This window comes from Dipodomys ordii, unplaced genomic scaffold, assembly GCF_000151885.1.
Source record: "Dipodomys ordii isolate 6190 unplaced genomic scaffold, Dord_2.0 Scaffold249, whole genome shotgun sequence".
Taxonomy (NCBI): Eukaryota; Metazoa; Chordata; class Mammalia; order Rodentia; family Heteromyidae; genus Dipodomys; species Dipodomys ordii.
Genome location: NW_012267465.1, coordinates 525,482 through 536,117, shown reverse-complemented (window position 1 = coordinate 536,117; position 10,636 = coordinate 525,482). Strand labels below are relative to the sequence as shown.

The window sequence follows — 10,636 nt, the reverse complement described above, 5'->3', positions numbered from 1 at the left end:
GGGGGGGAATCCGGGCACTGGTGGCTCATGCCTGTAATCCTGTAATCCTAGCTAGTCAGGAGGCTGAGATCTGAGGATCGGTGTTCAAAGCCAGCCACGGCAGGAAAGTCTCTGAGACTCTTATCTCTAATAAACCACCAGAAAACCAGAAGTGGCGCTGTGGTACAAGTGGTAGAGCGCTCGCCTTGAGCTGAAGAGCTGAGGGACAGTGCCCAGGCCCAGAGTTCAGGCCCCATGACCAATCAAAAGAAAATTTTTTCCCATGAGAATACCTGTTTCCATGGTAACGGCCTATGAAACTATAGGAACTCGACCTGCAAGGTCCCAGGGTCTCTGGCTAAGGGAGGTAAACTGAGGTTCTCACCCTTTGAGATCAGAGGACAACCCCTCCTCAACCCTGGCCTGGGGTGACCTGGCATTGTCCCCGCAGGGCCCGCCTGGAGCCTGCTGACGCGCGTGGCGGGTCGCCGGCGTCTGGCTGCGGGGTCTCCGTGGGCCCGCGATGTGCAACGCGCCGGTGCCTGGGAGCTGCGCTTCTCCTACCGCGCGCGCTGCGAGCCGCCGGCCGCGGGCGCCGCGTGCACGCGCCTGTGCCGCTCGCGCGGCGCCCCCTCGCGGTGCGGCCCGGGACTGCGGCCCTGCGCGCCCTTCGAAGACCACTGCCAGGATCCGCGTGAGTCTTCCACTGCCCCATTCCTCTTGCCTTCGCTTCGGTCCTGTCCTCCCATTCCCCTCCTGCGGCCAGGTTATCCCCCTTCAGGGAACTGGGGAGTCCTACCTAGGTCCCTTCTCTAGCTCCAATCATGGTCCTCAGTCCCCCCTCCCACCATCCAACCAAACACCTTCAGGGAAACTGAGGACCCTAGACTTCTCCAGCCCTGCTTGGGACATCCAGCCCTTCTTCCCTCTTCTGGCGCTCTTGTAGTTCCAAGTAGGAAGCCTACACTTGTTTCCTGTGGTGGGGTCCCCATCGATCTCAGCCTTTAGCCCGACACCCCAAAGTTCTTCTAATTCGAAGCCCTTGAGGAACTTCTCAATTCCCCTTCTTGCAACAATCCTCCTTCCCTTCTTGAGAATGCAGAATAAATCTCTTGTATTTTGTTATTTTTATTTCTTCTTTTTGGCCAGTCCTGGGGCTTGAACTCAGGGCCTGGGCACTGTCCCTGAGCTTCTTTTGCTGAAGGCTAGCACTCTAACACTTGAGTCACAGCACCACTTCCAGCTTTTTCTGTGTATGTGGTACTGAGGATTTGAACCCATGGCTTCATGCATGCGAGGCAAGCACTTACCACTAAGCCACATTCCCAACCCCAATATTTCTATTTTTTTGATTGGTTGATTAATTGACAGCACTAGGATTTGAACTCAGGGCCTCAGGCTTGCAGGGCAGATGCTTTTTATCATGGTGCTTACCTCTTACTGCTTTTTTTTCTTCCTTTTTTGGAGATAATGTCTTCATAAAAAGTCCAGTCTTGAGATCATCTTACCTTCCTGAGTTCTCGGATTATAGGCATGAACCACTATGTTAGGCTCCCTCATGGATTGTTGTTCTTTTTTTTGTGACACTGGGATTTGAACTCAGAGCCTCATGCTTGCTAGGCAGAGACTCTACCTTTTTTTTTGGGGGGGGGTCCAGTTGTGGGTCCTGAACTCTGGGCCTGGGTGCTGTCCCTCAGTTCTTCAATGCAAGGCTAGTGCCCTACCTCTTGAGCCACACCCCTTTTGGCTTTTAAAAGTTGTTTTGGATTGGTTCCCAAGGCTGTCTTCAAACTGTGATTCTTCTGTCTATGGCCCTTGAAGCACACCTGGCCTCACAGATGCCAATGTTTGGTTGGGATGAGGGTCTCACTAAGTTTTACCCAGGCTGACCTCATACTTCAGTCCTCTCAATCTCTGCCTCCCAAGTGCTGTGATGACTAACATGAGCCATAGCACTTGGGCTCCTTCATTGTTTTGTTTTGTTCTGCCCATCCCTGGGAACACTTGAACTGTCCCTGAGCTGTGTGTCACAGCCCCACCTCTGGCTTTTTGGTGGTTAACTGGAGATAGAGGCTCACAGTCTTTCCTTCCCCAGGGCAGTTTTGAATTGCAATCCTCAGATTTTAGCTTCCTGAGTAGTTAGGATGACAAATGTGAGCCACCAATGCCTGCCTGTCTTCTTTCATTGCTTTTTTTTTTTTGTCAGTCGTGGGGCCTGAACTCTGGGCCTGGGCGCTGTGCCTCAGCTCTTCAGCTCAAGGCTAGCACACTTGAGCCACTGCGCCACTTCTGGCTTTTTTCTTTTTGCTTATGTGGTGCTAAGGAATCGAACCCAGGGCCTCATGCATGCAAGGCAAGCGCTCTACCACTGAGCTACCTTCCCAGCCCCTTTATTTTTTGTCAGTCATGGAGCTTGAACTTGGGGCCTGGGCACTGTCTCTGAGCTCTTTTGCTCAAGGCTAGCACTTGACTCACAGCTCCACTTCTGGTTTTCTGGTAGTTCACTGTAGATAAGGGTCTTACAGAATTTCCTGTCCAGGGTGACTTTGAACCGAAATCCTCAGATCTCAGCCTCCTGAGTAGCTAGGATGACAGGTATGAGTCACCAGCACTCAGCTTATGATTATTAATGTTTTTTTTTTGGTCCGGTTATGGAGCCTGAACTCTGGGCCTGAGCACTCTCCCTCAGCTCTTCAGCTCAAGGCTAGCGCTCTACCACTTGAGCCACAATGCCACTTCCGGTTTTTTTTCTTTTTTGTTTATGTGGTGCTGAGGAATTGAACCCAGGGCCTCAGGCATGCAAGGCAAGTGCTCTACCACTGAGCTACCTTCCCAGCCCTATTAATGTTTTTTAAGCTGGAGAAAATCTCCACCTTGGGGTTCCTGGGACCCCTCCCCAAACACCAGAGGACCACCAAGAGTCTTGGAATTTTTCCTTCCTTCCTTCCCTTCCTTCCTTCCTTTCTTCCTTCCTTCCTTCCTCTCTCTCTCTCTTTCTTTCTTTCTCTCTTTCTTTCTTCCTTCCTTTTTCTTTCTCTTTCTGCCAGTTCTGGGGCTTGAACTCAGGGCCTGGGCACTGTCCCTGAACTTCTTTTGCTCAAGGCTAGAGCTCTACTGCTTGAGCCACAGTGCCACTTCTGGTTTTCTAGTGGTTTATTAGAGATAAGAATCTCATAGTCTTTCTGCCCTGGCTGGCTTTGAACCATGACCCTCAGGTCTCAGCCTCTTGAGTAGCTAAGATTGCAGGCGTGAGCCACCGGCACCCGGCAGGATTTCTTCTTAATGTAGATTTTTTCCTGGTGTTGGAGGCATGGCTCAATTGGTAGAACACTAGCCAATGAATAAAAGCATCAGGTACTAAATTAGAATCCTGGTCTTGAACCAAAAAGATAGATTTTTTTCCAAGCCTACTGGAATCCAATACCTTCTTGGAAGTCCTGGAGTCCCTCCTGTATCCCAGACACCCCTCATTCTTTCCAGGCTCAGACTTGAGCGTTCCCACCCCATCTCTCTCCTCTTTGTCTCCACAGCGCCATGTCGAGCTGGCTGCAGCCCGGAACACGGCTTCTGTGAGCAGCCAGATGAATGCCAGTGCCAGGAGGGCTGGACCGGGCCCCTCTGCACCATCCCTGTCGCCATCAGCAGCTGCCTCAGCCCGGGAAGCCTACCTTCTGCCATCTCTGAATGTCTTGGGCCTGGGCCTGGGCCCTGTGACGGAAACCCCTGTGCCAATGGGGGCAGTTGTAGCGTCAGTATTCCCATTCCGACCTCATTCTAACCAGTACTTCCCTGTGGCAGTTCCTTGGGTGCCCCTCTCTAGGCTTGGCGAGACACCAGCTTAGGAGGTGGTCTGAGCGTAGCAATCACAGGGGGCTTCCTGGAGGTGTCCAGCCTGAATGTGGAACCTCAGAGGAGGGTTAGGATGTAAGTGCCAGGGGTTGCAAGAAACCTGCATGGAGGAGGCAGGCTCAGAGCTGGGGCTGGGGTGTTGGATTTGGGGAGGGGGGAGGGCAGAGCAGACAGGGCAATCTGGAATGGTCAGAATGGGCTGGGAGGTGGGTCTTCCAGAGCTGCCTCCCTGTGGAGTCTCATATACAGAGGTCCAGGGTGTCTCACCCACCCCCATAAGGCTTGGGGCTGGGACTGAGAGCAGTCCAAAGCAATGGAGATGGAGGAAGGGGTGGGATTTTGCTTCAAAGAGCCTCGAGTTCAAAGCCATCTCGCCCCTGCCCAGGAGACGCCAGGCTCCTTCGAATGTGCCTGCCCCCGGGGTTTCTACGGGCCTCGCTGCGAGGTGAGCGGGGTGACATGCGCGGATGGGCCCTGCTTCAACGGTGGCTTGTGCGTCGGGGGCGCAGACCCCGACTCTGCCTACGTGTGCCACTGCCCACCGGGTTTCCAGGGCTCCAACTGTGAGAAGAGAGTGGATCGGTGCAGCCTGCAGCCCTGCCAAAATGGTGAGGGGTTGGCGGGCTGGAGCCAGGGCTGGGGTACAGGGGTGCACGGCCTAGGCAATACAGGATGGGAATCCTGACTTTCCACTGATGTTTCTGTCCTGGGGTCTGGAGACACAGCCCTCGGCCTTTGGAATGACACAGTGATCTCTTACGTATTGACTGAGAATTTAGGGGGTGTCTGGCCTTAATCGAGGCACAGTGGATACAACAGGAAATGGAACAGGGAATCCCTATTCTGTGTAGGGACAGATGTGGTTAGGCATTTAGGTCTGGTGTGTTTTGAGTCAGTGATGGCTGGCAGGTGCCAGGGACCTTCACTAGGGCAATAGGGAGAAAGGGGGTAAAATGGAGCCTCCGGAGGCTTCTGAGACTCATCTGAAATAGGTGATAAAAGATCAAATTAATGAGATCATAAATGGAAGGCCTCCTGCCTCTCCCCGTTCCGCTTCATGTCCTGAAAATTGAATTTAGAGTCTCTCACTTGTAGGCAAGCACTCTACCACCTAGACCACGCCCCCAACCCAAGGCCACGCCCACACAGCACAGGCCACGCCCACGACACACGAGTCATGCCCAATCCGAAGTCACATCCAGGCTACTTAAACCACGCCCCAGTCCTAAGCCACACCCAGACCACACAAGCCACGCCCTAGCCCTTCTAAACCACGCCCCCAGTTGGTATATCTGGTAGAGAATTCTCCAAAGCGGAGTGCTCATTGGGCCAAGTGATTCTAGGAACACCGCTGGTGCTCTGTATGCTGGGTTACCACAAGCTGTCTGAGTGTCATCTCCAATAGCTCATTCCCTGCCCATCGGAAGCGCGGAGAATTGCTTCGGGGTGTGAGGGAGGAGCGCAGGGGGCTGGCTCCCGCAACAATACACCGGGGCTGGGATGGAGGGCTTCCGGGAGGAAAGCGCGTGCGATCCGATCCGGGTGTTGGAAAGGTGAGCCAGGTGAGGGAAGAGGTGGAAAAGCACGGGGTAAGGGAAAGTCAAGCCGAATGAGGCACCGGCAAAGGTCAAGGTTCACGCTTCTTCTACCTCTGACACTCCCCGCCCCCTTTCTCCACAGGTGGCCTCTGCTTGGACCTGGGCCACGCTCTGCGCTGCCGCTGCCGCGCAGGCTTCGCGGGTCCGCGCTGCGAGCACGACCTGGCCGACTGCGCGAGCCGCGCCTGCGCCAACGGCGGCACGTGCGTGGAGGGTGGCGGCGGCGCGCGCCGCTGCTCGTGCGCGCTGGGCTTCGGCGGTCGCGACTGCCGGGAACGCGCAGACCCCTGCGCCGCGCGCCCCTGCGCCCACGGCGGCCGCTGCTACGCGCACTTCTCCGGCCTGGTCTGCGCCTGCGCGCCCGGCTACATGGGCACGCGCTGCGAGTTCCCAGTGCGCCCCGACGGCGCGGACCAGGGCGCAGGCGCAGTACCCGCGATCCCGCCGGGCCCGAGGCGGGCGGATCCGCAACGCTTCCTCCTGCCACCCGCTCTAGGGCTGCTGGTGGCCGCGGGCCTGGGCGGCGCCGCACTCTTCGTGGTCCAAGTGAGGCGTCGAGGTTCTGGCCGGGATGCCGGGTCCCGATTGCTGGCGGGTACCCCGGAACCGGCAGGCCACATGCTCCCCGATGCACTCAACAACCGGAGGACGCAGGAAGGGCCTGGGGATGGTCCTAGGTGAGAGGCGCCCATCTGTGCCTCTTTGCTACCGGCTGTGCGCACTGACTCTTATAAACGCCATTGACCCGATTTGTGTGTGTGTGTGTGTGCTGAGGCTCGAAGTTAAGGCCTCGCGCTCTCATTTGGCTTCTGTGCTCAAAGCTGGTGCTCTACCACTTGAATCACGCCTCCACTTCCAGCTTTTTGGTGGTTCGTTGATGATAGTCTTATGGACATGTCTGCCCAGGCTGGATTCGAACCGCGATCCTCAGCTTCCCGAGTAGCTAGGATGACAGGCCTAAGCCACCTGTGCTTGGCTGCTTTTTCATTTTTATTTTTCCATCTCTGATCTACCATTTCTGCCCACGCCCTTAGTTCTAGCCCTCTGCTGGTAAGGTCTTTCTAGAATTACCCTTGCCTGCTTGTGAGTTCTGTTTCGTGGCCGGGGGAGAATCTTGAGGGTCTGGATCTTCTTGCTTTCTTCCCACAGTTCGTCTATAGATTGGAATCGCCCTGAAGATGGAGACTCTCAGTCGATTTACATCATATCTGCTCCTTGTGTCTATGCTCGGGAGGTAGCAGCGCCCCTCATCCCCACCCTGTACATGTTGGGGTCTCTGGGCAGAGACAGCCTCTTGCTTTTTTTTTTCAGCCTGCCTTGATTTTTACATAGGAAACTCAGAGGATAAACTCTGCGATCAGAACTTGCTAATTTTAATTCTGTTCTGCATTGCACTGGCTACAATATGGGCTCCTTGCCATCTTGTTTTTGGGAGATCCAGAGATTCAAGAAGTCACCCCGAGGACTCTTCCCTCAGCCAAGAACTGCTTCTGGGTCAAGGAGGGGAAACTGAGGGACGGCATCTCCTAATGGTTCTTTTGTTTTTGCATTTCCAGGCCTGATCTGTCTCTCTTCATAGGCGTTGGCAGACAGAATTGGATGTTTTTGTTCCTTGGTGGGACCCAGTCTCTCCCCCAGACACTTTGGAGGGCTCCCTGGAAGGGGTGGAAATTGTACATAAGTTATTTATACCCTATTTTTCTCTCTATCACTCCAGAGACATCTTATAAAGGCTGTTAATTTGATCAAATACAACAGGCTGAGTGTTTTGTATTTAGTGTTGGACTTCTAACCCCTCTTTTTCTCCCACCACCCTAGGCTATCAGTCTTTGGTAGTGGGCCTTTCTTACCTAGACCCCACCCTTCCACAGTCTGGAAAGGACCCAGGGTCATCTGGATCACTGCTCTATTTTTATCCAGTCAAGGCGCATGCGCACAGTAGGATTATACTTGGTCACCGCTGGCTGTCACCACTGGCTGGCTGGGACTGGTGTTGGGACTGGTCCCAGGTTGGCCTCCAACTTTTTTTTTTTGTCAGTCATGGGCTTGAACTCTGGGCCTGAGTGCTGTCCCTCAGATCTTCAGCTCAAGGCTAGTATAATACCACTTGAGCCACAGCGCCACTTCTGGTTTTCTGGTAGTTTATTGGAGATAAGAGTCTCACAGACTTTCCTGACTGCGATCCTCCGATCTCAGCCTGCTGAGTAGCTAGGATTACACTGGCACCTGGCTTTTTCTTTTTCTTTCTTTCTTTTTCTTTTCTTTCTTTCTTTCTTTCTTTTTTTTTTTTTTACCAATCCTGGGGCTTGAATCCTGGGCACTATTTCTGAACTTCTTTTGCTCAAGGCTAGCACTCTACCACTTGAGCCATAGCACCATTTCTAGCCTTTTCTGCTTCTGCGGTATTGAGAAATTGAACCCAGGGCTTCAGGCATGCTAGGCAAGCAAGCACTCTACCATTAAGTCACATTCCCAGCCCTGGCTTCCAACTCTTGATGCACCAAGTTTGGAAAACGGTGGCATTTCATGTAACAAATTTTCGTGGCTTAAAAAGCCTAGATTTCTGAGTGCAGGTGAAGCTCAGTACCAAAGGCGCTTGTGACTCTGGGCCCAGAAGCAAAATAGAACAACAAAAGCCCACAGAACTGAACAAACCACTACCATCAACCAACCAACATCCCCTTCTCCCATGTTTCTGGTGCTGGCTTACCTTTGGTCTCCAAGGCTGAGGCTGACAGAGCACCATCCCTTCTGATCTTTCTTCTGCCACGCCGCCCCTCCCCCCCCCACCCAGGACAAGGTCTTCCACATGATCACAGATTTCATCTTCTAGTTCACCCAACCGAGGCGCATGTGTACTTCATGGCCACACTTGATAGCCAGCTGAACCCCGTGAATGTCCACAGTAGCCAATGGGAGCCCTGGGCTCTGAGTCCCTTAGTGATGGGTGGGTGGGGCCATTCTGGCAGATCTTGGAGCCTCCGCCCAAGTGGAATCCCGGTGTAACAGTGCCCCCACCCCGTGGTCGCCCCCCGTTTAGAACCCTGGGGCGGGAGATGCTCTTCTGGCCCCAGGAAGCTGGGGGGCAGCCGGACTTCCATCCCCGGGTTGCCATGAACCAGCAGGCGCCAACCCCAGGCCCGACCACACGCAGGTCCTCGGCCCCAGGCCGGGCTGCCACCCTGGTCCGGACCCCGACGCCGACCCATCCTTCCACCCCGGTCAGGACCTCGGTTCCCATCCGAACCTCCACCCCGGTCGGGACCTCCACTCTGGTCCGGACTGCGATCCCGGTCAGGACCCCGGCTCCAGTCCGGCTCCCGATCCCAGTCCGGACCCCGGCTCCAGCCCAGACTTCGATCTCGGGCCAGACCGACCAACCGAGCCAAACCGACCTCCCGGGCCAGACCGACCTCCCGGGCCAGACTGTGGCTCCAGGGACCCCTGCCTGGACTCCGACCCCAGCCCTGGGGCGGCCCCCGATCCCGGTCCGGCCCCCGGCCCCGGTCCGGCCCCCGGCCCCGGGGCGGCTCCCGGCCCCGGGGCGGCTCCCGGCTCAGGTCCGGGCTCCGATCCCTGTCAGGCCGCGGGCTCCAGTCCGGGTTCCGACCCCGATCAGGACCCCGGCTCCAGTTCGGACCCAGATTCCAGTCCAGACTCCCGCCGCGGCCCAGACGCAGATCCCGGTCTCGCTCGACGCCAAGGACCGGGTAGACGCTCCGGAGACCCCGGCCCAGGCCCCGGCGCCGGCCTGGACCCCATTTCCCACCCGGACTCCGGCCGCGGCCCAGACCTCAGCTCCGGTCCAGTTCCCAACCCCAGCTCTGGTGTCCCCGGCGCCGGCCTGGACCCCACTTCCCACCCGGACTCCGGCCCCGGCCCAGGTCCCAGCTCCCGTCCAGTTCCCAACGCCCGCTCCTCCGGCCCCGGGGGCGGACGCCTCCCCGAGCCAGCTCCGGCTCCCGGGGGCCGCCTCGGGACCCGCCCCGGAGCCCCTCCAGCCCCCGGCTCCCGACGCCCCCGAGGGCCCGAAGCCGGTGCCGCCACCCCCGGTCGCCAGGGCGGCGGGGACCCTGCAGGGCCCGCTTCCCGCGCTTTCCCCCTCGGCCTCCAAGGAGCTGGAGCCCTCCCTGGGCTCGTCCTCAGTCGGCACCCTGTCGTCCACCCTGCTGCCCGAGACCCCCGTTCCCGGGCTGCTCTTCCCGCCGGCCCCGTCGTCGTCCTTTGTCTCCACCAAAACCTTCGCCCCCGCCAACAGGGACATACAATTGCACAAGAGGATCCTGATCCGGGTGAACTACTGGTGAGGGGCTCCCCGCACCCCTTCCTGGGGAGAGGCCTTGGGGAGAAGGCGGGTGCTGCTCTAGGGCTGGGAGGCAGGCAGTACCTGCTTGTGACTTTGCAAACCCGGCAGCTGCTCCTATCCCGTCTCTTTGGGGCTGGAGAGCTGGCTTTTCAGATCCCACTTTGGGGCTCTCAGCTTCATTCTCTTGCATTCATTCATATTTCTGGAGCTGAGCTTCATTCATGGTTCTTCATTCATCTCTGTGCTCTCTGGCACTGATTTTTTTTTTCGGGGCGGGGGGCGTTGCTAGTGGGGCTTGAACTCAGGACCTGGGTACTGTCCCTGAGCTCTTTTGCTCAAGGTTAGCACTCTACCACTTTGAGCCAGAGCGCCACTTCCGATTTTTGCATGGGTTGAATGGGAGATAAGAGTCTCCTGGGGACTTTTCTTTCTCAGGCTGGCTTTGAACAGAGCTAACACCCCTCCCCACCCCCGCTGGCTCTGAACTTTCATTCAGTTCTTAGCTCTGAGCCTCTTTTTGTGGGAGAACACAGGGCTTGACCCTTGCTAGGCTGGCACTCTACCACGTGAGCCACACCTCCACATCTGGCTTTTTGCTAGCTCACTGGAGAATTGCCAATATGTGTCTACCCCAGCTGGTTTCCAACCTGGATGTCAGATCTCAGCCTCCTTATTAGCTAGGATTATAGCTATCAGGTGGTCAGCCATCCAAGAGGGCTGCTGAGGACAAAAAGGATCTGAGGAAGTCACAGGTTTAGCTGCTGTGGTCAGGAGGGCCTCTCTGAAAAGGGAGCAGAAACAGAAACCTCGGGGCTGGGAAGGTGGCTCAGTGGTAGAGCGCTTGCCTTGCATGCCTGAGGCCCTGGGTTCGATTCCTCAGCACCACATAAGCAAAAAGAAAAAA

The 10,636-nt window shown here is 56.3% G+C and overlaps 1 protein-coding gene across 1 annotated transcript in view; it reads left to right on the top strand.

Annotated features, from left to right (window-relative positions):
- Dll3 (delta-like 3 (Drosophila)) overlaps positions 1 to 9,140 on the top strand; it is a 12,872-nt gene extending 3,732 nt beyond the window's left edge. The window contains 8 exon segments of the mRNA XM_013036098.1: positions 431 to 673; positions 3,510 to 3,727; positions 4,214 to 4,436; positions 5,509 to 6,103; positions 6,576 to 6,681; positions 6,684 to 6,736; positions 8,467 to 8,647; positions 8,757 to 9,140. Of these exon segments, the coding sequence (XP_012891552.1) occupies positions 431 to 673; positions 3,510 to 3,727; positions 4,214 to 4,436; positions 5,509 to 6,103; positions 6,576 to 6,681; positions 6,684 to 6,736; positions 8,467 to 8,647; positions 8,757 to 9,140 (2,003 nt within the window).
- Positions 9,141 to 10,636: the final 1,496 nt, after the last annotated feature.